The sequence below is a fragment of the Thamnophis sirtalis genome, unplaced genomic scaffold (genome assembly GCF_051295495.1).
Source record: "Thamnophis sirtalis isolate CommonGarterSnake01/CBP01778 unplaced genomic scaffold, rThaSir2_p1.2 scaffold_2, whole genome shotgun sequence".
In the NCBI taxonomy this organism is placed as follows: Eukaryota; Metazoa; Chordata; class Lepidosauria; order Squamata; family Natricidae; genus Thamnophis; species Thamnophis sirtalis.
The window spans coordinates 28,571,496-28,595,206 of record NW_028261382.1 but is presented as its reverse complement, the minus strand read 5'-3'; the positions used below and the strand labels follow the sequence as shown (position 1 = coordinate 28,595,206).

Genomic DNA, 23,711 nt, shown 5'->3' with positions numbered 1-23,711 from the left:
GGCTGGAGTCACCGAAGCAGTCGGTGTGCGCTTAAATGGACTCGAGGATGGGAGAGGACAGGAAGGCCTGGAGGAACATTGTCTATGGGGTCGCGATGGGTCGGACACGACTTCACAATTTACAACAATCCAGGGATGTAAAGAGAGAGAGAGAGAGAGAGGGAGAAGGCATAGTGGAGAAGAGCAGAAAAGAGAAGGGTGGGAGGAGGAGGAAGAAGCAGCAGAAGACAGAGAAGGAGGTGGCTGGATGGAGTCACCGAAGCAGTCGGCATGAGCTTAAGTGAACACTAGAGGATGGTAGAGGACAGGAAGGCTGGGAGGAACATTGTCTATGGGGTCGTGATGGGTCGGACACAACTTCACAACTAACAACAACAACAATCAAGGAATGTGAAGAGAGAAAGAGAGGGAGAAGGAATAGTGGAGAAGAGGAGAAAGGAGGAGGAGAAGAAGAAGACAGAGAATGAGATGGCTGGATGGAGTCACCAAAGCAGCCTGCGTGAGCTTAAATGGACTCCAGAAGATGGGAGAGGACAGGAAGGCCTGGAGGAATGTTGTCCATGGGGTCGCGATGGGTCGGACACGACTTCGCAACTAACAACAACAATCAAGGGATGGAAAGAGAGAGGGAGAGGGCATAGTGGAGAAGAGCAGAAAAGAGAAGTGGGGGGAGGAGGAGGAAGAAGAAGCAGAAGAAGACCGAGAAGGAGGTGGCTGGATGGAGTCACCGAAGCAGTTGGCGTTAGCTTCAATGGACTCCAAGGGGATGGTAGACGACAGGAAGGCTTGGAGGAATGTTGTCCATGGGCTTGCAATGAGTTGGACATGACTTCGCAACTAAGAACAAATCTAAGTGCTATTGCTATTCCTAATGGTCTTTCCCCCATCCTAACACATCCTCTCTGGATACAACCGGGGTGGATAAAAATCAGTGATTAAAAAAAAAATCCAAAAAATTGGATTTTTAAAATTTAAATCAAATTGTTTTCATTTAAATCGGATTTATTTTTATTTTTATCCAATTTATTTTAATAAAATGCTTTTAGAGTAAAAAAAAATCTATCTAAAGATAGTTTTCCACTTAAGATCCATGCGTAATTGAGTTTATTCGGCATGAAATAGAGCTTAGTTACATATCATGAGGTGTAACTTCAATCGGTGAGTCAACCGAGGAAGAGCCACTGGGACAGAGATGATAGCTGCTCTTTAAAATCAACTTGATTTAAATCAAGCCTTTTTACTAGTGATTTAAATCGACTTGATTTAAATCAAATCCGCCCTGCATACAACTCAGTCTTGTGACCAGTTCAGTCTGCTGACAAGATTTAAAAAATGGCAGTTTTCCTGTACAGGCAGTGCTTAACAGTTCATTTAGTGACCATTTGAAGTTACTGTCAGGGTTCCAAATAGCATCCAAAAGCAAATCAAGAGGCAAAGGATTCCTCAAAAATCCAATTTATTGTCAGAATCTGAAAGCTGCTAGGTTCCTCCCCCCTCAGTTGAAAGTTCAAGATCCTGCCCCCACACCCACAAGTTCATCACATGTTCCAGTCCCCTACTGCCATGCTGGCAGTTCCGCCCATCCAGTTCTGGCCAGGTGCAGAGACAAAGGATGACCTTGGCTTTCTAGAAAGAATGTTGTTTTGGCTACATATCATCTAATTCCATACAATCCCCCCTCCCATTTTCCCACCATAGAAAATGAATAGTAGAAAGTGTGGCAGGCTGGAAGTCCAAAAGAAAAGATGGCTTGCAGACTGGATAATTACAACGGCACTAGAAAAACGTGACTTATGATTGTTTTTCACATTTACGACCGTCACAGTGTCTCCACAGTCACACTATCAAAATTCAGACCCCCCACCCCGACTCCTATTTATGATGGTTGCAGTGACCTGGGATTTGTGCGATCCCTTCTTGCGCTGAGCAAAGTCAACGGGTGGATCTGGATTCACTTAATCCACCGCGTGACTCACTTAACGGCAGCGGTTCATTTCACAACAGTGGCAAGACAGGTCATAAAACGGGGCGAAGCTCGCTTGGAAAGTGCCTCGTTTGGCAACCAAAAAATCCCCTCCCATCGTGCTTTGTAAAGGCACCTGCCGCATTGAAAATAAATAAATAAAGGAAGGTAAATGACGTATTGGAAAGAGGTGTAATTGCTTTATTCTGACAGTACACAAACAGAAGGGTGAGAAATCTTCTGGACATTAGAATGCATTCACAGATCAAGATAGCCTCCCCACCCCCCAAGAGGTTGGCAAGGTGTTGAGGGCGTGGTAGGGGGATCCCCTCTCGGGGAAGCCCTCACAGGGAGAAAGGACAATGCTGGTGGTTGTGTGGTTCTACCTACGAATTGCTACAGAGTCACAAGATCCCCCCCTGCCCCCTTTGAGGGGGGCTATCCTTCCACCACCAGCTCACTTCGATCTTTGAGCCAACTTCCTCCCCTTTTCTACACATACACAATTACTACTCCTCTCCCAACTTCTGAGCTCAGGACGAGCAGAAGATAGCGATGGGCAAAGAAGAAGAAGAAGAAAAAGAGACGGGATACAAAGTAAGGAAGCTGCATTCCCACAACGCCGGAGATCTCTCGGGCAGAAAGATGTTGAAAATACAGGCATACTCAGCATCCAAGACATCCTGAGGTTCTGAAGGACCCTTCCTCCAATCATGTTTCTCAAGAGGAAACTTCATTTAGGGGAGCAAATATTGCAATCCTGCTTCTACATCCTGGTACAAAGACCCCCACAATATAGAAAAACAAACCCAGGGGTCTCCGACGACAGAACTCTGGCTAAGAGTAGTGGAAATACGGCTCATACAATGCACTAATCATCCACCTTCAACTAGTAACATTTGGGGCTGCTTGGGCATCCCTCTTCCCCAGGAATAATTCCAAAGGAGGAAGAACCAACCTTCTCTGGGGATCTTCTCCCTTTTCAGAGGTTTCCCCTGCTGAGGGCGCAATAAGGACTTTTGTAAACCAACCCCATTGCATTACTTCTAACCATTTTACCAAATGCCAATAGTATTTGGAGCACCATATATAGCCAGCTGCTCTTCTGGTTTCCAGTGCACTGGAAAACGGCCTGAAAAACGCCCCCAAAATAGACTGTTTTCCGGGCCGTTTTCAGGATGTTTTCCAGGATGTTTCTGAGCCATTTTTGGCCCGAAAAACAGCATGAAAATGGCCCCAAAACAGCCCGGAAAACACAGATATGTGCACGGCAGCCAACTGGTTTTACAGTTTCCGGCGCTCTGGCATGCACACATGAGTGTTCTGGTTTGGGCACTCTGCCAAAAAGGTTCGCCATCACTGATACAAACCGTATTTTTCGGCATATAAGCCACACCTTTTCCCCTCAAAAAGAGGGTGAAAATCTGGGTGCGTCTTATACACTGAATACAACATTTTTGGCCTCCCGAATCTCTGCCGCTTCCCAAAAATGGCTGTGCAGAGGGTTTGGGGGGCCTGCAAACTGCTCCTGGGTGCTGGGGAGGGCAAAAATGAGTAGAAACCGGGCCATTTATTGCTTGTTTCTGCCCCCCCCCCCAGCCCCCAGGAGCACTCTACAAGCCTCCCAAAGCCTACGCATGCCCTGGGTTTTTTTTGCAAAAAAAGGGCCTGTTTTTATGTAAAATGAGCTGATTTTTGCTCATTTTTGCCACTCCCTAGCCCCCAGAAGCACTTTGCAGGCCTGTCAAACTCTCTGCATGCCCCGTTTTCCATGAAAAAAACAATGCTTGCAGAGGATTTGGGAGGCCTGCAGAGTGCAAAACCTTTTTTAAAAAATCTTGGTGTCTTATACTCCGGTGCGTCTTATAGTCCGAAAAATATGGTGTTGTTTTTTTTAGCCGACTTGGGATCCCAGGGATATACGTCAGAAAATCGAGGGATGTCAGCTGAGGGCCCTTTTAGCTTCAGAAGAGAAACCGTTTCAGGGGAAAAACCTAATTTGCGTTGCAAGAATCCCCTGGGCGAGGAGGAGGTGGGTAGGTGGCTGGAGAGACACACAAACTTAACCGTCCTAAACACCACCATGCTGCTGTCTCTGCAAAGAATGCGGTGATAGCTATTCTGGTAGGGAGGAGCTGAGCCTGAGCCAAAAAAGGGGAGGGTCATCACACAGCATGAAAGGCCATTCCACCAGCCTGCTGATCTCATTTCTCAATTCTCACCCCATCCCCAGTTTTGCTTTGAAGCAATTGTGCTGCTGTTCTCCCCACTCGCCATATTAGCAAGGAACTACTGTGTTAAGCGTTGATGCTTCTTTAGGCTAGGAGCCGCTGAGAGGGAAGGCGTACCTGATGGTTTTTAATAAAGAATACAAAAGAAGAAAATGCGCCCAGAGGCGACCGAGTAAAAAGACTTTTTTTTATAATTATCCAGTGTTTTTTCCCCCCCTCTCCTTTTTCTAAGAACACAGTCCTGTCTTTAGCTTAAAAACTTCACCAAGAACGGGGTGTATCCGTTCGTGGTTTTTCTTTTTAAAAATGCCTTTGGCTGGCTCACCACCAAGTGCCTTTTTTTTGGCAGAACTTAAACCAAACCAGGGGGTTTCTCCCCTCTGCCAGCTCTTGTAATATTCACAGGAGGAGGTTCCGCTCTCAAGAGAGACAAAAGTCGCTTGTAGACACGCCTTTCTAAAGGAAAGAGGTTGGAGGAGGCCGGCTACAAGGTCAGGTTCAGCTCCACCCCACCGGAGCTCAAAAGTGGGGAGCCGTTCCAGGTTGGAGTGCCTAGGCCAGCTCCTCCATCCCCGCAGTGGTTAATGGCAGAAGAGGCTGGGGAGGTTGAGGCAAGCCCTCAATTCACGCAGGTGCTTTCGCTCCGCAAACTGAGCACGGCTTGGGCCAGTTTCCCCGCGTCCAGCGCCTGGCTGGCTTCGTTGGCGGGGCAGCCTTTGGTGTCGGCCGCCGAGCTGCAGACGAATGCCTCGAAGTCCGCGGCGGAGTCCTGCGCGCTCCTCTCATTGGCGTTGTCGAAACTGTTCTTGCCGTGGAGCTGCTTGAGGTGCTTCCGGAGGACGGGCTTGTGGGCGAAGACCATGTCGCAGTAGTTGCACCGGTGGGGCTTGTCCCCGCTGTGCAGGTTGAGGTGGTCCTGCAGGGAGCACTTCTGGGAGAAGGTCTTCCCGCAGATCTTGCACTGGAAAGGCTTGATGCCGGCGTGGACGCGCATGTGCCGGTGGAGGTTGCCCTTCTGGGTGAAGGTTTTCCCGCACAGGAGGCACATGAACAGCTTGTGCATCTTCAGGTGGTTGGCGTAGTTCTCCAGGTGCCGGAAGACGCGGGTGCACTTGGGGCACTGGTGGTGCCACTGCAGGCCTTTGTCTGCTCCGCGGGGGCTGGGGCCAAAGAGCTCCTTGGAGGCCACGATGAGGTTGTCAGCCGGTGAGTAGGCCAGGGCGTAATTGTGGAGCTGGCCCTGCTCCAGGTCGCCGACCCGGTTTTCCACGGTGGAATTGATCAGGGAGTGCTGGGGCTCCGAGGAAGGGAGCGAGCTCTGCTGCTCAGAGGAAACGAACAGCCCGGGGTCCTTTTTGCTCCCCACCTCCGCCACCTCCCCAATGGACTCCACTTTCACGATCTGGATGTCACTGTCGTCCATGTCCAGGCTGTCCTCCGAGGGCTGGAGGCAAGGCGAATCGGGCTGCAAGGAGTCATCGTCTTCCTCCTCCTCCTCTTCGTCTTCCTCCTCCTCCTCCTCCTCTTCCACCCCGCTGGCTCCGACGGTCTCCTTGGACTGGGAGGATTTGGCCCTGGTCTGGCTCTCCTCTTTGCTCTCCAACTTCTGCTTCGGCCGGATGAACTTCCAGAGCGCCTCCGTGCAGCGTTCCACAATGTGGCTCATCTGAAGGAAGCTGGCGGCGGTCAAATAGTTCACCAGCTCCATCTCAGGGAACTCCAACACCCCGCTGTAGCAGGACAGGAGCAGCTGACGCCCGACTTCCGAGCTCTGCAAGATGGAGATCTTGACCTCCCTCGAGTCGTTGAGCAGGAACTGGTCTCTCAAGAAGGGTGAGCCGGCGGCGAAGACGACCTTGTGGCCATGGACCTCCAGGTCGTCGATGAGGACGGTGACATCACAGAATTTGTTCTCCTCTCTCAGCTTGTTCATCTTCTGCAGCATCGAATCCCCGTAGTTGTCAAACTGGAAATGGAGGCTATCCGTCTTTTCGCTCATGTTGACAAAAGCCCTAAAGGGGATCAACAGAATATCTTTTTTTAAATGATTTTTTTTAAAAACTTTCTTTTAATACAAACATTCCATCATTCATTAAACACTGTGTACAAATGTTTTGTGTTATAACCGTTAAAGCTTAGCACCATATTCGTTAATGACATCTATTCTTATTTTAATACTAATACTTAACATACCTAGTGTTGTAACATTTCTCTTCTTCACTTATTTGACTTTATAATACGTTACTTTCATATTTATTCTCTGTCCATTGATAAAATAACTCCCATATGTTATAATCAGATTCTTCCTTTCCTTTAATTGCAAGTGTTAATCTATTCATTTCTGCACATTCCAATAGTTTCTCAGTCAGATCTTCAACTGCAGAGATCGCTTCGCCCTTCCAATTTTGTGCAAATACAATTCTAGCTGCAGTTATTACATGGATAATCAAATAGACATTTTCTTTACTATAATTATCTGACAAAATACCCAACAGGAACAGTTCAGGTCTTAGATCAATATGTTGCTGTGTCATCTTCTCCAACCACGTTCGGATTTGTGCCCAATATTTTTTTTTGCTTCTGCCCATGCCCACCACATACGACCCCAGTATCTGGTGACATTTTCAACATTTAGTTGATATATCTTTCAATATTTTTGCCAATCTTTCGGGTGACATGTGCCATCTATAAAACATTTTATAAGGCACAAACAGAGACTTCATTTCCTTAGAGTCCTGCGAAAAAATCAGGTGGAACAACGGCTGATGACCTCTTTCTATCGGTCCACCATAGAAAGTGACTTCACATATTGTATTACAGTTTGGTATGCTGGTTTAACAGCTGAGGACAGGAAGGCATGAGAGAGAGTCATCAATTTGGCACAAGAAACCATTGGTTGCCCTCTGACACCACTGGATGACATCGCCAGATCTCGCTGCTCTAGCAGAGTAAAGAAGATACCCAGAGATGGTTCACACCCTGGTCAGTGTCTCTTTGCACTTCTACCATCGGGCAGAAGACATCAAAGTATAGCCAGCCGAACAAACAGGTTTAAAGATAGTTTCTATCCTTGGGTTGGGAGACTTCTAAATACAACCACAATCACTCAATGCCCATGCTACTTTTTTCTTCTCTTTCTTTCTTCGTTTCTGTTATAATTTTGCACCAGTGAGGTTAAAACACAATTTCGTTGTGTTTAAGTACAATGACAATAAAGATTATACTTATACTTATTTTATACAAATTCTCCTTGTATGCAGTTGACATTGCTAGTTTATCATTTCTGTCCCATAATTGCTGCCATTTATCTATCACACGTCCAATGTCTTTGCCCATGCTATCATTGTTTCTTTTACGGAAGAGAATATCTGTCAGCTCAGGGTTTGCGCAAAGGGTCCTGGCGACTTTCTTGCAACATCTCGTCACCAAGTTAGGTAACTTCATCAGTGCAAAAGGGAATGGGTTTTGCTGGGAGGAGGAGAACTGTGGGGTTTTTGGTGCTCTCTGAGCTTGGTGGTTTTCTTGCAGACATTTCATTAGCCACAACCTAAGTAAAAGAAGGGAGTGGGATTTACAGGCAGGAGAAGAAGGGGAAGGAAGACTGTGCACTCTGATCTTGGTAATTTTCTTGCCGATGTTTTGTGACCCAGCTAGGGAACAACATCAGTGCAGGAGAGTGGGCTTTATGGAGAGGGGGAGGAGAAAGAGCAGAAGAAGGAAGAATGGGGTGGGAGTAGAAGAAGGGGACAACTGTGAGGTCTTCTATATTCTCTGAACATGGATGTTTTCTTGCAGACATTTCATGACCCAACTAAAGTACATCATCAGTGCATGCCTAAATGATACCAAGCACCAGGATTTGGGTTTAATTGTTCCAACTTTGTTATTCTATTAACCAGTGGAGCAGCTTGCCACCAGAAATTGTGGGAGCTCCATCATTGGAGGTTTTAGAAGAAGCTGGATAGCCACCTGTCTGAAATGGTATAAGATATCCTGCTTGAGCAGGGGGCTGGACTAGAAGACCTCCAAGGTCCCTTCCAACTTTGTTATTCTATTAATTAGTGGAACCGCTTGCCATCAGTTGTCATTACTTAATCACTGGAGGTTTTTTAAGAAGAGACTGGACAGTCACTTGTCTGAAATGGCATAGCTTCTCCTGCTTGAGCAGGGGGCTGGACTAGACGACCTCCAGGGTCCCTTTCAACTTCCTTCCTTCCTACCTACCTACTTACTTCCTTCCTACCTACCTACCTATCTTTCTCCTTCCTTCCTTCCTTTCTCCTTCCTTCCTACCTTTCTCCTTCCTACCTTTCTCTTTCCTTCCTTCCTACCTTTCTCCTTGCTTCCATGGTATAGGTTCTCTGGCTTGAGCTGGACTAGAAGATCTCCAAGGTCCCTTCCAACTCCGATATTCTGTTAACCAATGGAACTGCTTGCCACCAGAGGTTGTCATTGCTTCATCACTGGAGGTTTTTTAACAAGACGCAGCCACTTGTCTGTGATGGCACAGCTTCTCCTGCTTGAGCAGGGGACTGGACTAGACGACCTCCAAGGTCCCTCCAGGCAGGAAGGCCCACCTCCATAACCTCACCCAGACCTCCTCCCCATGCACCCCCCTTCCCCGCTGATCTTCCCCTGTTGGGATGGCCTGGGGGTCCCCCCACTTCCCTGCACCCCCTTCACCTCCATCCCGCCGGGGGAACCTCCAGCATTGACGTCCCTCCCTCCCTCCCCGCCTTCTTCCAAGGAGCTGGAGCTGCGCCGGGCTCCAGTGGCCGCGAGTTCCCCCGGCCCCCAGGGAAGAGGCGGGTGAAGACTTAAGGGCTCACCTCCTCTCCGCCTCCCCCCGGCGCCGCTGATCCGGGGTCCGCCCGGGGGGGGGGGAGACGCCTGGCCGAGAGACCGGCTCACCGCCACCGGAAGCTGCTCTGCCCCACTTCCGGTGCCGCCTCCCTCTTCCCGCCCCAAGTCGGCGCGAAGAAAAGAAGGGGCGGGACCGCCGCGGGTTGCTAAGGAAGAGGCGGTGCCGCCCGGCCGGAAGTAGCTCGGGGATGTTTTTTTTCCCTTTCCTTTCCTCCTGCTCAGGCGCCGGAAGGGGCAGGCACCGCTTCCGGCGACGGGCCCGGTCACGTGACCGGGGTTGGGATCCGGGCGCTGAGGCGGCCTGACAGTGGCGGCGGCGGCGGCGGCGCTGCTGCTCCCGCGGCGGGCGAGAGGGGAGGCGGCGAGGGCGGCGGCGGCGGCCCGGCCCATCTGGATGAGGGTGAGCTGGAGCGGGAGCCTCGTCGATGTGGGGCGCCGGAGGGGGGCGGGGCCGGCGTTGGGGGAGGGGGAGGAGGATCCCGATTAGTGGGCGGGGCTCTCCAGGGGGAAGGAGGGAGAGCCAATAATCCATAATCGATCATCGCAGCCCTGGTCAATCAAGGGGAGTTGGGAGGTCTGTGCTAAAGAAACACCCCCCCCCCAATCCTGATCCTATTCTGCGGCTGAGCATTCCCTTGGATGGGGCACCACCAGGAGATCCCAAAACTGGCAAAGTTTGGGATTGAGACATTATGCCATTCCTTGGATGGGGGACCACCAGGAGATCCCAAGTTTGAAATTGGAACATTATTCCCCCTCCCCCTAAATGCTCTAACCCACCTGCCATTCTTTGGATGGGGCACCACCAGGAGATCCCAAGGCCTGACAAGTGGGTTGGGGTGTTTGGGGAGGAAACCAAAATAACCTCCCAATCCCAAGCTTGCCAGCCTTGGGGATTTCCTGGTGGTGCTCCATCCAAGGGATGCCCAGCCCAACATCAGGATCGATAAAGAGAAGAGGGAAGGGGAGCATGCACACACACAGGTACGTTATGAATGGCCCCGATCCCCCCCTTTTGCTCCAGCCAGGATCGAGGGAGGGGGGAATGCCGCTACTTTGGTGGGTGAGTGGGTGAACCCTCTCTTATCACGCCTGATCATGTTCCAGAGCTTGGCGTCCCTTGGATGGGGCACCCCCAGGAGATCCCAGGGCCTGGCAGGTAGATAGGTTGGGGCGTTTGGGGGAAAAAAAATAACATCCCAATCCCAAGCATGCCAGCCTGGGGTGTCCTGGTGGTCCCCCATCCATCTAAAGGATGCCAAGCTCTGGAACAGGATCAGGATCGATAAAGAGGGGAGGAAAGGGGAGCACTGACACCCCCCTCCTTTCCACCTCCCCCCCCCCCAAGAAACAGAAAATATCTCCATTGCGTTTCTTTAACGTATGGAAAAATGTCCCATAAATTCACCTCAATTCGACTCCCAAGGCCGTTTTTATATTTATGTTGGTGAGAAGAAGGGAAGGTTGGTCAGGAAACCTCCTTTGCCTGCTGTTCATGGGAAGAAACAAGGGAGGCATTCGTGTTTCGGTTATTCCGTGTATCCGTCCAAACTTCACTCAAAGTTCCGGTTGGGTTGTCTATTTATTTACCTCTTGTGTGTTTATCATCAGAGAACGCTCTGTTTATAAACACAGACACATATGTATAATCTATAGACACCCACACATGTATGTACAAAGACTTTGCACAGGATGTGTCTGTGTGTGGGTGTGCATATTCTTGTTTCTCTCTCTTCCTCTCTCTCTGTCTCTCTCTCTCTCTCTTTCTCCCTCTCTCTTTTTCTCCCTCCCTCTCCCCCTCACTTTCTCTCTCTCCCTCTTTCCTTATCTCCCTCTCTCCTTCCCTCCCTCTCTCTTTCTCCCTCCCTCCCCTCTCTCTCCCTCTTTCTCTCTCTCTTTTTCTCTCCCCCTCTCTTTCTCTCTCCCTTCCTCTTTCTCTCTCCCTCCCTCTTTCTCCCTCCCTCCTATTCTCTCTCCCCCCTCTCACCTTTCTCTCTCCCTTTCTTCCTCTTTCTCTCTCTCCCCCTCTTTCTCCCTCCCTCCCTCCCTCCATCCATCCATGTATGTATGTAACTTTTTTGCTGCTAAATAAATGGAGACTTCTATAGATCTATTTCAAGCTATTTAGCTCTCATCAGCTAGCCATACCCTTGCTATCCCTACCATGTTTGGGCTGACCAGGTACTTTGACAAAAGAAAAACCACGATAGATGATAGATAGATAGATAGATAGATAGATAGATAGATAGATAGATAGATAGATAGATAGATAGAAACACACACACATGCACACACACACAGACACACACACACACACACACAAACGTGAGAATATCCATATTTCTTTTGAGTTGAAATCTTTTATGCTTTTGTTTTCAAGAGTGTTTATCATGATAAATATGCTGCCCTAGATATGTGTGATGGGATTGAGGGAGTGTGGTATCTTTGGTGCTCTCTGAGCTGGGTGGTTTTTTCCCCGACGTTTCGTGACCCAACTAGGCAACATCATCAGCCTTAGAAGGAAGCCGGGTCAGTGGAGAGGAGGAGGATTGTGAGGCTCTTGGTGCTCTCTGAGCTTAGTTGTTTTCTTCCAGACGTTGCATCAGCCAACTAGGTAACATCATCAGTGCTAGAAGGGAATAAGATGTAGGGAGTGGAAGAGGAGGGAGGAAGAAGAGGAGGCAGACTCTGATGTCCTTGGCGCTCTCTGAGCTTAGTTGTTTTCTTCCAGATGTTGCATCAGCCAACTAAGTAATGATACAAGTTCCATCATTACACTGCATGAAGCTTTTAAAAAAAATAAGTTTTAATTCCTTTATTCTTACACATCTCATTTCATGAATGGTTTGGTTCCTGGGTGTCATACATTTCGGTACATCTAATCATAACAATATTATTAATAATTACCATTCATTTTCACGAAGCTTATGATGTGGGGGTTAAAAGGGATAATTTGGAGCTGGCTCTTAAATTCCCCGGAAAGGAAATGTGGAAGTAAACCTAATTATTACTGTTTGCTCTACTTAGTGACAGATCAGCTATTAAAACCTTGTCGTTGGCATGTTGTATGACATTGCTCTGGCATAGAAATGTAATGAAACCGTTGAACTATCCTATGCTCTTCCTAATACTGGGGATCTGTTGGAGTGGCTCCCATTGACAGGCGCTTCAAAAGGTGATTGTGAAATTATTAATGGACACGTTGGGCAGCGATAGCCGTTATTCGATCAGCGCAGGAACGACAATCTCAGAGGCCTGTCAGATTGGAGAAAACTGCTTCAATCTATTTCGACATTTTTTTGCCAGAGTTGGCTTGCGGTTTTGAAAGGGAAGAAAAGTGAAGGAGAACTCTAGAGCACTTCAGAGGTTTCAAATCTTACCTAATGACCCTCAGAAATTGCAAAAGGCTATTGTGTAAAAAAAAAAAGAGAGAGAGAGGGGAAGGGGGAATTGCGTGTTCTTCATCCAGGAACAGACATGTATGCACAATATATGACTCAGAATTTCTTTGCCTTCCCTGGTATATGTTTCAAAGCCATTTAAGAGCTGTCAGTCTACCTACCCGCCGTATTTTTCGGAGTATAAGATGCACTTTTTCCTCCTCTAGAAGAGGCTGAAAAATTTGGGTGTGTCACGTCTTATGCCATTGTTTTTCTAACAGCGATAATCCGGGAGGGTGTGTGTGAAATTAAATTCTGCCATTCATATTTTAAAACAGACCGTGGAGATTTTTTTTTCATTCTGCCAGTAAAGAGCTCTCCTTGGAATCTCCGGTTTTAGAAGGAAGTTAGATGAAGTAATCCACCGATAAAGATTCCAGGCTTTTTATATCTCTGTCTAGAGATCAACCCCACCATGGCACCAGCCTTATCTGGAGTTAATTATATTGACCTGGATTTTATCTGCTTGTTTTCTTTTGATTTTTTTATTTCTTTAAAGTCTATTTGTGGACGCCGGGAGTTAGATTGCCAGGTAGACAAATCATATTAAAAGGAAGCCATTCTCCTTCCAAAACAACCCTTCCATTCAGCACAGGTAGTCCTCGAGTTATGACAGTTCATTGAGTGACTGAAGTTACCATGGCACTGGGGGGGGGGAAACATGACTTAGGACCCCTGTTCACACACGACTGTTGCAGCCTTCCACATTGTGATCAAAATCCAGACACTTGGCAACTGCCTTGTATTTATGATGGTTGCCATGTCCCAGTTGTTGGGTAAGAAAGTGTGTTCAGAGAAGCGTTGTGAGAGTTGTGTTGGAGACCACACAAACCAGCATACAGAGACACTGCAGTTTAAATAGGCTTTTACTTTCATGGAAATAGAGGTATCAGAGTCCATCAAACAGTCCAAGTCATACACGGATAAGACAGTCAGTCATCAACGTCTTTCAGTTAAGGCAGTGGTCCCCAACCTTTTTATCGCCGCGGACCAGTCAGCCTTTGATAATTTTACCGTGGCCCGCTGAGCGCGCGCAGGGGTGGGGGGGCGTTGTTCGCGACGACACATTCATTGTTTATATATCAGATTGTTTTGATTAAACAACTTTTATTTTATTGTATTTAAACATGCCTTACAAAATAAAATACAATTACATAAATATAAAGTGCTTTAATATGCCCCCCCCACCCGGACAGACTTATGTTCCTCAAAGACCATCCTGAACCCTCAACCCGGACCAACCTTTCTGCCCGCCCTCCCCCTCCCCACCACATTCGGCGGGCAAAGAACAGAGCGCGCGCGCGAATGCCGTGGAGAGAGAGAAAATAAATATATATATAAATATATAACTGTTTGGGAGTAAAAGCGGGGAGGCGCACCCGGCGGGGGGGGGGGGGGAGGAGGAGGAGGAAGGAGGGTGGGAAGGAAGCTGGCAAGCGAAGAACAGAAAGTAATTAGCAAGGATTAAAACGACTTGCCGGAAAAAGGAGAGGGGAAAAAAAAACACCAGATCTGATGGCTAGTGCAGCCTCCACCGGAGGGGCTGCAGAAACACACACCGCCAGTCCTGTCCTTCCTTTCCAACCAGTCTCTCTCTGCGCGCGCATACACACACACACACACACCCACACACACACACACACACCCACACACACCACACAAACACACACCCGCCGGCAGATATGCACGCACACACACTTTTTTTTTTTTGCAATTGGCAGAACTACGGTTTTCTTTCTTTTAAAAAAAAATAATTAAATGGAGGTGGGGGGTGTGTGGAGAGAAAGGGAGAGAAGTGGACAAATAAAACCGAGCCGCACTCGCGAACCACAGCATGCATCTGGGTGACAGGGAGAAAGCAGGAAAAGCCGAGGAGAGAGCTTTAGGAGCTTTAGCGGAACAAACGGTGGTGGTGGAGGAGGAGGAAGAGGGTGGCAATGATGATTGGGGGAGGTTTGAAAAAGCAGATCCAAGCGCAAAAGTTACTGAGTCATTTCAGCGGTGGCCGGAACAGTTTTCTTGACTCCCTCCCTCTCTCCCTCTCTCTCTCCTCTCTCACTCTCTCTTTCCCTGGCGATGGATCGGTGCGGGAGGGGGGGAGAGAGAAGGGAGGAGACGGCGAGGGAGGGAGGGAAAGAGAGCCGAGGGTGGGACCAAAGAGGGGGGGAGAGAAATGCATTTAAGAGGAGCGGATTTAAAAGAGCGATCATGGCCCCCGGCCGCTGCGCGGCCCGGTGCCAGGTACTCCACGGCCCGGCACCGGTCCGCGGACCGGGGGTTGGGGACCACTGAGTTAAGGGATAAGCCAAATAACATAGTCCAGTAACGTATAATCAGTTCGGTACACAAAGTTTGCTAACAGTTGCAAAACTTACAATAACTCATGGCACTTTCTAACAGCCAGCTTCCAAAACACTCAGATCAGATCAGCCCAGCATCTAACAAACAGAGAGCGAACAGTCACTCTGGCTCCCTCTTATGGCCGATTGAGGAAACAGCACCCAATTACATTTTACAGTATGCTTTAAAGAAACAGGTATAGCATTGTTACATGATTTATATATTGCCAACCCAACCATTAGAATTATATTCCTAACACCAGTAATAAACTTCTGCAACCCTAAGAGAAGTCAGTGGGGTAGCTGCATTCACTTAACAAGTGCGTTACTATTTTCACCACTTGCAGCGAGTGACTTTTTACAAAACTGGCCAGAAAAGTTGTAAACTGAGGCAAAAACTCACCACTGATATCTCGCTTAGCAGCATAGATTTGGGGTTCGTAGGTTGAGGCCTGCCTGGGCTTCTCTTGTGGTGTTTCAATGGAAACGTCCTCACTGGAGCAACAAGGTGGTTTGCCAGCTTCAAAATATGAAAATGACATTTCAAGCTGCATGCCAATATTTATTCGTGGTTTCCATCCTGTGGATTGATTGAGTCAGTCCTGCGTCTCAGCATGCAGCAGAAGATCACGTGAGATAGTAGTACTGCTCTAGGAAGACTTAGTAAGGCCACACCTAGAGTGCTGCATCCAGTTTTGGTTGCCACACTATAAAATAATGTTGAGACTCTAGAAAGAGCGCAGAGAAGAGCAACCAGGATGATGAGGGGACTGGAGGCTCAAATATACAATGAACGGTTGCAGGAACTGGGCCTGGCTAGTCTAGGGAAGAGAAGGACCAGGGGAGACAGGATAGCAGCTTTCCAATACTTGAGGAGCTGGGGTTGGGGGTTGGACTAGATGACCTAGAAGGTCCCTTCCACCTCTGTTAAACTGAATCTATCTAAGATGATCAAAGATCTGGAGACTAAAACATGAAGAACGGTTGCAGGAACTGGGCATGGCTAGTCTAGGGAAGAGAAGGACCAGGGGAGACAGGATAGGAGTCTTCCAATATCTGAGGGGCAAGAAAACCACCGAGCTCAGAGAGCACCAGGGACTCCACAGTCCTCCTCCTCCTCCCCATCTCACTCCCTCTTAGCACTGATGACATTACTTAGGTGGGTAATGAAACGTCTGCAAAAAACCCACCAAGCTCAGAGGGCACCAAGGACCCCTCGAAATCCTTTGGCGCCAGACCCGCAAACCCCTGAGTTCCTCCCTTCTCAGAGCCCTCCAGAAAGCGGCGATTGTGACATTGTGTGCGCTTCATGTTTTCCAGGTCCTTCCTCTTCCAGGCCACCTATGATTCTTTTTTTAAAAAAAAGAAATGGATGACAAGGCCTCAGTGGGCAAAATCAGCGTGTCTTCCGATTCGGTCTCGACGCTCAACAGTGAAGATTTTGTCTTGATTTCCAGGCAGGATGATGAAAACCCCTCTGCCCATATCGGTAGCGATGACGAAAAGCCGGGGTTGAAGGTAAGAGCCTTTTCCTCGAAAAGCTTCTGGCCTTTGCAATCCAGGAAGGCTTTTTTTTCCCCCCTGCTTGGCAGCCGGCCAATTTTGCCTCCATCCACTTCTCCGGCACGCCAGGAATGTCAGCAAAAGACCCATCAAAGGGGGCCGGGAGGCAGAATGCGGTGGCACCCGAGTCTCGGCTGGAGAATTTTCCCAGGAAAGGGGGTTGCAGGCAGGGGTGGGCTGCCTGGTTGCTGGGTGGGCGTGGCCTAGTCGGCCTCCTGCACCACGGCAGAGGGGGCGTTTTCACCTCCCGGAGGCTTTCCTTGAACCTCTGGGAGGGCGAAAACTGCTTCTTCCAGGCTCCGGAGGCTAATGTTTTTTCCCCCTTCCCTGAACCTCTGCGCAGGCCCTGCACATACCGTATTTTTTGGAGTATCGGATGCACCTTTCCCCCCCTCCCAAAAGAGGGTGAAAATCTGTGTGTGTCTTATACATTGAATACCGCATTTTTGGCCTACTGAAGCCCTGCCCCACGTGTCCCTTTTTTTTTGGAAAAATGGAGGTGCAGAGTGTTTGGGAGGCCTGCAAAGGGCTCCTGGGGGCTGGGGAAGGGCAAAAACGAGCAAAAAATGGGCTGTTTTTTGCCCCTCTCCCAGCCACCAGGAGCACTCTACAAGCCTCCCAAAGCTCTGCATGCTCGCCCCTTTTTTTGCAAAATGGCCTGTGTTTTTTTTTTTTTGCAAAAATGGCCTGTGTTTGTGAAAAACAGGCTGTGGTTTCCTCAATTTTAGCCCTCCCCCAAGCCCCTGGGAGCCTCCCAAAGGTCTGTACCCCCCCCCCCTTTTTGTGTGCAAAAAACGACGCGTGCAGAGGGTTTGGGAAGCCTGCAGAGTGCAAAAACATTTTTTTAAAAAAATTACCTCTTCAAAATTGTGGTGCATCTCATACTCCGGTGCATCTTATAGTCCAAAAAATACGGTACCTTGCCTCCAAAACGGGCTGTGTGGAGACTCCTGGGAAGGATGGCATAGGGTGGGCGCGGCCAGCCAGGGGTGGGATTTTGAGGTTCTCCGAACCAGCCATAATGTTAATTACGGGTTCTCCCAAACCCAGGCGAATGAGTAGCAGCCCACCCCTGGTTGCAGGTAGTCCTTGACTTACAACGGTTCACTTACTGACCTTTGGAAGTTAATGACGGCCCTGGGGAAAAAAGCGAGTTATGACCGTTTTTTATGCTGCAACATTCCCTGCGATCGAAATCTAGATGCTTGGCCACTGATTCACATTTATGACGGCGGCTGTTAAGATCCCCTTTTGCAACCTTCTGACAAGCAAGAGTCCACGGGGAAGCAAGATTCACTTAACGACCATGCTGCTAAGTGAACACCTGCAGGGATTCGCTTAGCCACGCCAGCAAGTGGGAGAAATTTCACTTTAACAAACTGAGTCACTTATCAGGAGAAATTTTGGGCTCACTTGTGGTCGTAAGCGGAGGACTAGCTATACATAAAAATACAGGCTTGTTAACAGGATGAAGGTGTTGTGGCTCTCCAGCGGAGCTGGTGGAAGACTCAGACAGTGAGGAGGTTGGGGAGGAAGATGGGCCAGTCCTGGAGTCTGGGGAAGGCTCGAATGAGGGCTCTGTGTCGGAGGCAGAGAGTGGGCCAGGGCCGTATGCCCGTTATCAACTGCCTTCAGAGTCAGACATCAGTGAGGCAGAAGAACAGCTGGAGCCTGTTTGCAGTGTGTGCATATGCAGAGCTGCCAGATGAAGGGAACAGCTAAAGAACAAGGGCCGACGCGTGAATAAAGGCACAGACGGACGGTGACTGGGGAATAAAATAAAAGAGGAGCGAAAGGGGAGTGGACATTGAGTTGGCCATGCCCACCCATGTTTTGTGGCTCCCAGTGTTTTCTTTTCTGTGGGAAATGGGTCCAAATGGCTCTTGACGTTTTTAAGGTCGCCAATTTCTGTAGTAAAGCCTGGCTTAGAGTCATTGCAATTTCCACCGCCTGCCATTTCTCTCCAAGGACCCTCTGCCGTCCATTTCCTTTGAAGTCGCATGGCCTCTCTTTTGGCCATTCCACGCTCGCCTCCGGATGATGCAAAACATACACCAGGGGCCGGATACGGTTGGGGTGTGTGATCCCGACGGGAGAAGTGTCAGAGATCCTTGTTTGTGGCAAGACCGGTTTTTGAATGGCAAATAAATGATTTGGTTGGGTTTGCTTAGCTGAGATAGGCTTGCAGCCCTGCCCAAGGTTTTTGCCTTCCCTCCTGCCTCCGACCTTGAAGGAATCGTGGCAACGTTGGTGAGCCCCTTCACGCTGTTGGCCAGATGTTTCCTGTTCCCTGTCTCCGTCTTTTCAAAAAGGAATTGTGTTGGCTGCCGAAGGGCGAAGGGCTTAGCCCACTCTAGAAAGCAATGGAGGGGAAAGGCGGTTGTGGAGCCCAGCTCTCTGCCTCTCTTCTGGGTACACCCCAAAAATGAGGGTTGTGTTTCTGCTTGCCGGAGGAAGCCTCAGCCGGCCAGCAGGGAGAGTTGGGGCTGAGCACAATCTTTGGAAAGCAGGCATTTCCCTCGAGCGGTTTTCACTGCTTATCGCAACCAGGCGCAGCTGAAGAGAAGCCGTTTGAGCCTGCAAGTCACCCTGGTTCACTTCAGGGAGGACTGGAAGTTAAGGCACAGGCTTCAGTTGAGAGAACAAGAGAGAGAGGGAGGGGGGGGGGGAGAGAGAGAGAGGTAGTAAATAGGTAGAGAGATAGGTAAGCAGGCATATGGGTAGATAAAGGGTTAGGTAGGGAAAGAAAGAATTGGTAATAGAGAGAGAGAGGTAGAGATAGGTAGGTGGGTAGGTAGATAAAAAGATAGGTGTATTTGATGGATAAATCGGTAAGTAGGAAGGTAGGTATATAAAGAAACAGGCAGGGTAGACAGATACAAAGAGATAAATAGGTAGGTAGGATAGATAGATAATCTGATTAGAGATAGAGATGATAGATGATAGTCAGCTAGATAGAAGATAGATAGATAAAAGATAGAGATGATAGATGATAGATAGATAATCTGATTATAGATAGATGATAGATGATAGCTAGATAGTAGATAAAAGATAGAGATGATACATTAGATAGATAATTTATCTGATTATAGATAGAGATGATAGATGATAGTCAGCTAGATAGAAGATAGATATAGATGGATGGATGGATGGATGGATGGATGGATGGATGGATGGATGGATGGATGGATAGATAGATAGAGATGATAGATGATAGCTAGATAGAAGATAGATAGATAAAAGATAGAGATGATAGATTAGATAGATAATCTATCTGATTATAAATAGAGATGATAGATGATAGTCAGCTAGATAGAAGAGATAGATAAAAGATGGAGATGATAGATAGATAGATAGATAGATAGATAGATAGATAGATAGATAGATAGATAATCTGATTATAGGTAGAGATGATAGATGATAGCTAGATAGAAGATAGAGATGGATGGATGGATGGATGGATGGATGGATGGATGGATAGAGATGATAGATGATAGCTAGATAGAAGATAGATAGATAAAAGATAGAGATGATAGATTAGATAGATAATCTATCTGATTATAAATAGAGATGATAGATGATAGTCAGCTAGATAGAAGAGATAGATAAAAGATAGAGATGATAGATGATAGATAGATAATCTGATTATAGATAGAGATGATAAGATGATAGATAGAAGATAGATAGATAAAAGATGGAGATGATAGATAGATAGATAGATAGATAGATAGATAGATAGATAGATAGATAATCTGATTATAGGTAGAGATGATAGCTAGATAGAAGATAGATAAAAGATAGAGATGATACAATAGATAGATAATTTATCTGACTATAGATAGAGATGATAGATGATAGTCAGCTAGCTAGCTAGCTAGCTAGCTAGCTAGATAGATAGATAGAAGATAGAGATGATAGCTGATAGCTAGCTAGGTAATCTGATTATAGATAGAGATGATAGATGATAGCTAGATAGAAGATAGATAGTTAAAAGATAGAGATGATAGATTAGATAGATAGATAATCTATCTGATTATAGATAGAGATGATAGATGATAGTCAGCTAGATAGAAGATAGATAGATAGATGTAGTCAGATGGATGGATGGATGAAAGCTTAGGCCCTCACCCTCTCCCTCTCTGTCAGCTGAAGGGAGGGAAAGTCCAGCTCCTGTGAGGCTGCTGGGTGGGGCTCCTCTTGGCAAGGAACCCGCAATCACGCCCAGCCTCTCCAGCGAGTTGTTCCCATAGCGCTTCTCCCGTCACGTCTTCCTTGACCCTTGTGTAAACTGGAGGGCTGCCAGCTGCCAATTCTCTTACCACAGCTTGTATTCCACAAAACCAGGCGGAGGGCAGCACACGTCTCCCTGGCTGGAGGAGCAACTCCCAGCCCGTCTTCCCCCCCACCTCCTTGGCTTTGCCCAGCCCAGCTCCAAGGCCGAACCTTCCTGCTTTCCATGAAAAGCTCCCCCCCCCCCCGTCTTCATTCTGAAGGCATTTGTGCCACTGAAGCGTCCGGCAGGGAGAAATTTCACCTCCTTTTACTGTTGCCTTTTTATTACATTTGTTATATTTATGCTGATAAATAAATAAAGGGAGACATATATATGTATATGTATATGTATATGTATATGTATATGTATATGTATGTATGTATAAATATATATATATATATGTATATGTATATGTATATGTATATGTATATGTACATATATATGTATATGTACATATATGTATATGTACATATATATATATATTGGGGGGGGAGGAACGAAAAACAGAAAAGTATTGCTTGCGATTCTAGAAGCTTCCTCGGTTCGCTTGTATTGGATGCAGGAGATGGAAGGTATTGTATTGTAAGTGTAAAAATTAAGTTAGGACTAACTTTCAGGGTAGGTCATATTTTTGGGGAAACACGATAGCAGAGTGTGCTGTTTTGCGCGTGTGGTATTTACACAGTGCCTGTTGTGTGCGTCTTATTAGATATTGATTGGGTTGTGTCTGGAGGTGCGTTCCTACCGGTTTGGCCCAGTTCAGCCAAGTAGGTAGTCACTCGGCCACCCACACCCCGTTCGGTTGTCGGCGGCGCCATCTTTATTTTGGGATCTGTGCATGCGCAGAACAATCTTCATTGCAGAAATATAATCCCCCCCCCCCTTTTCTAACGTTCTGCGCATGGGCAGACCGTTTTTGCTGTAAATGCACATGCGCAGGGCGCGCAAAAGTTTTTGCGTGATGGACCGGCAGTAATGCCGATACCAACCCACCCCCTGGTGTGTGTCGATTGCTGGCTTTCAAGTCTTTTGGTTAACATCAGCATGGCGAATGCTGGCCGGCTGCGTCTAGAGAAATAGCTAGTCCTCGACTTAACGGCCACAATTCAGCTCAAAATTTATGTGGCGAAGTGAGAAATTTGTCCAGTGAACTTGTGGCCCTTTTACGACCTTTTACGACACATTTCTGAAGGGAATTGCGACGGTTGTTCGGTTAGTAACACGGTAGGGAAATGAACCTGGCTTCCCCATTCCGTTGTCAGAAGGACAGAATGTTAGAATGGAATCAACTGGGAGGGACCTTGGAGGTCTTCTAGTCCAGCCCTCTGCTGAAGCAGGAGAACCAGTGGTGGCTAACCTTTTTGTCCTTGCAACATGCGCGCAACAGCACACACCCATAATGCAATGCAAGCGTGACATCACTTCGCATGACACCCCACTGCGCATCCACTTGTAAGCGCCCTGCAACACCCCCCACTCTCCCTGAGCATGTGTGCACAACTTCCCCTCCCGTTCCCCGTTTTGGCCCTAGAAGGCCTCCCTGAAACGCCTGGGATAAAAAAATGGGGCGCACCCCATCACTCAATGCTCCTCTCTGCGTGTGCGCATGTGGCCCCTTCTCCCACGTGTATGTGCACACGCCTCCCACATTCACGGCAGATACCTGAAAATCAGCTGGCCGGCAGGAGACACGCATGCATGCACGGTGGAGTTGAACTGGGCGGCAGCTCACGTGGCCGCAGAGAAGGCTCCACGTGCCACAGGTGGCACGCATGCCATAGGTTTGCCATCACGGACCTACCATATTTTTCAGAGTATAAGATGCACCCTTTTCCCTCAAAAAAGAGGCTGAAAATCTGGGTGAATACAGCATTTTTGGCCTCCCAAACCCCCGCCCCCTTCACCAAAATGGCCGTGCAGAGTCTTTAGGAGGCTTCCAGAGTGCTCCTGGGGTCTGGGGAAGGCAGAAATGAGCAAAAAATGGGCCGTTTTTTGCTCAATTTTGCCCCCCCCCCAGCCCCTAGGGCTATCCATGCCCTTTTTATTTTTTGGCAAAAAACGGGACCGTTTTTGTGAAAAATGGGCTGGTTTTTTATTGTTTTTGTCTCGTCCCCCCCAGAACACTCTACAAGCCTTCTAAGGGTTGTTCATGCCCTTTTTTGGAAAAAGAAACCCGGACCCGTTTTTGTGAGGTTTGCAGAGTGCAAAACCTTTTTTTTCCCCAATTTGCCTCTTCAAAACCTTGGTATGTCTTATATGCTGAAAAATACGCTATATCAATTTAGATAAGTGACTGTGTAGCTTCTTCTGAAAAAAATCAGGGTTGGAGCACCCATGATTTCTGGAAGCCGCTGAAGGGACGCTTCGGGACACTGCGACCGTCATAAATACGAATCAGTTGTCCAGCATCCGAATTTAAATTCACGTGATCACAAGGCTACAGCCACCGTTGTGTGAGAAATGGTCCTGAGTCCGTTTTTTTCAGCACTGCTGTCACTTTGAATAGTCACTACATGAACTGCTGTAAGTCTGGGACTACCGGTATTCTTTTCCAGCTGCAAATGCGTGTTTTCCTGACTCCCTCATGGCCACCTCACTTCTCTCGGGGCATCTGGCCGAGATCCACCAATGTTTTCTCTTTCCCCAGATTGTAGGAAATGGGAGTGAGCAGCAGCTGCAGAAGGAACTGGAAGACATCCTAATGGATCCCCCCATGGAGGACCCCTCCAATGACCGGGAGGGGGAGGAAGGGAGCCCCTCCCAGGACGGAGAAGGGGACGAGCTGGTTCTCCTTGAGGCCTCCGCCTCCTCCACCATCAACCCTGTGTCCGTGACGGGACCCTCCAAGCCAGAAATGAGGCTCCCGGTGAAGCCATCCCAGGGAGGTGAGCTCCCACCAAGGCTAAGGAAGGTGGGAGGAGGAGAGGCAGGTATTTCTCTCTCTGGGCACAATGAGAATATATCTGCTGGGGGAAAAAACAACTCCGCATTGGCGACAGGGAACAGAATCCGGCCAGTAAACACTCAGTTCCATTCAGT

General features: G+C 48.1%; 2 protein-coding genes across 2 annotated transcripts in view; one reads left to right on the top strand and one right to left on the bottom strand.

Moving 5' to 3' along the window:
- Nucleotides 1-4,181: 4,181 nt before the first annotated feature.
- ZBTB26 (zinc finger and BTB domain containing 26) lies at nt 4,182-9,123 on the bottom strand. The gene is made up of 2 exons (XM_014067581.2): nt 9,024-9,123; nt 4,182-6,206 (listed from the first exon to the last, which is right to left on the bottom strand). The coding sequence occupies exon 2, from the start codon at nt 6,191-6,193 to the stop codon at nt 4,814-4,816; it is 1,380 nt and encodes a 459-aa protein (XP_013923056.2). The 5' UTR covers nt 6,194-6,206; nt 9,024-9,123; the 3' UTR covers nt 4,182-4,813.
- Nucleotides 9,124-23,418: 14,295 nt separating this feature from the next.
- RABGAP1 (RAB GTPase activating protein 1) overlaps nt 23,419-23,711 on the top strand; it is a 61,963-nt gene continuing 61,670 nt past the window's right edge. The window contains exon 1 of the mRNA XM_087704582.1: nt 23,419-23,557. The gene's annotated coding sequence lies outside the window, so the exon portion shown is untranslated. The remainder of the gene's footprint in view (nt 23,558-23,711) is intronic.

Coding starts and splice junctions, on each gene's coding strand:
- ZBTB26 (XM_014067581.2), bottom strand. CDS start 6,193: ATGAGCGAAAAGACGGATAGCCTCCATTTCCAGTTTGACAACTACGGG.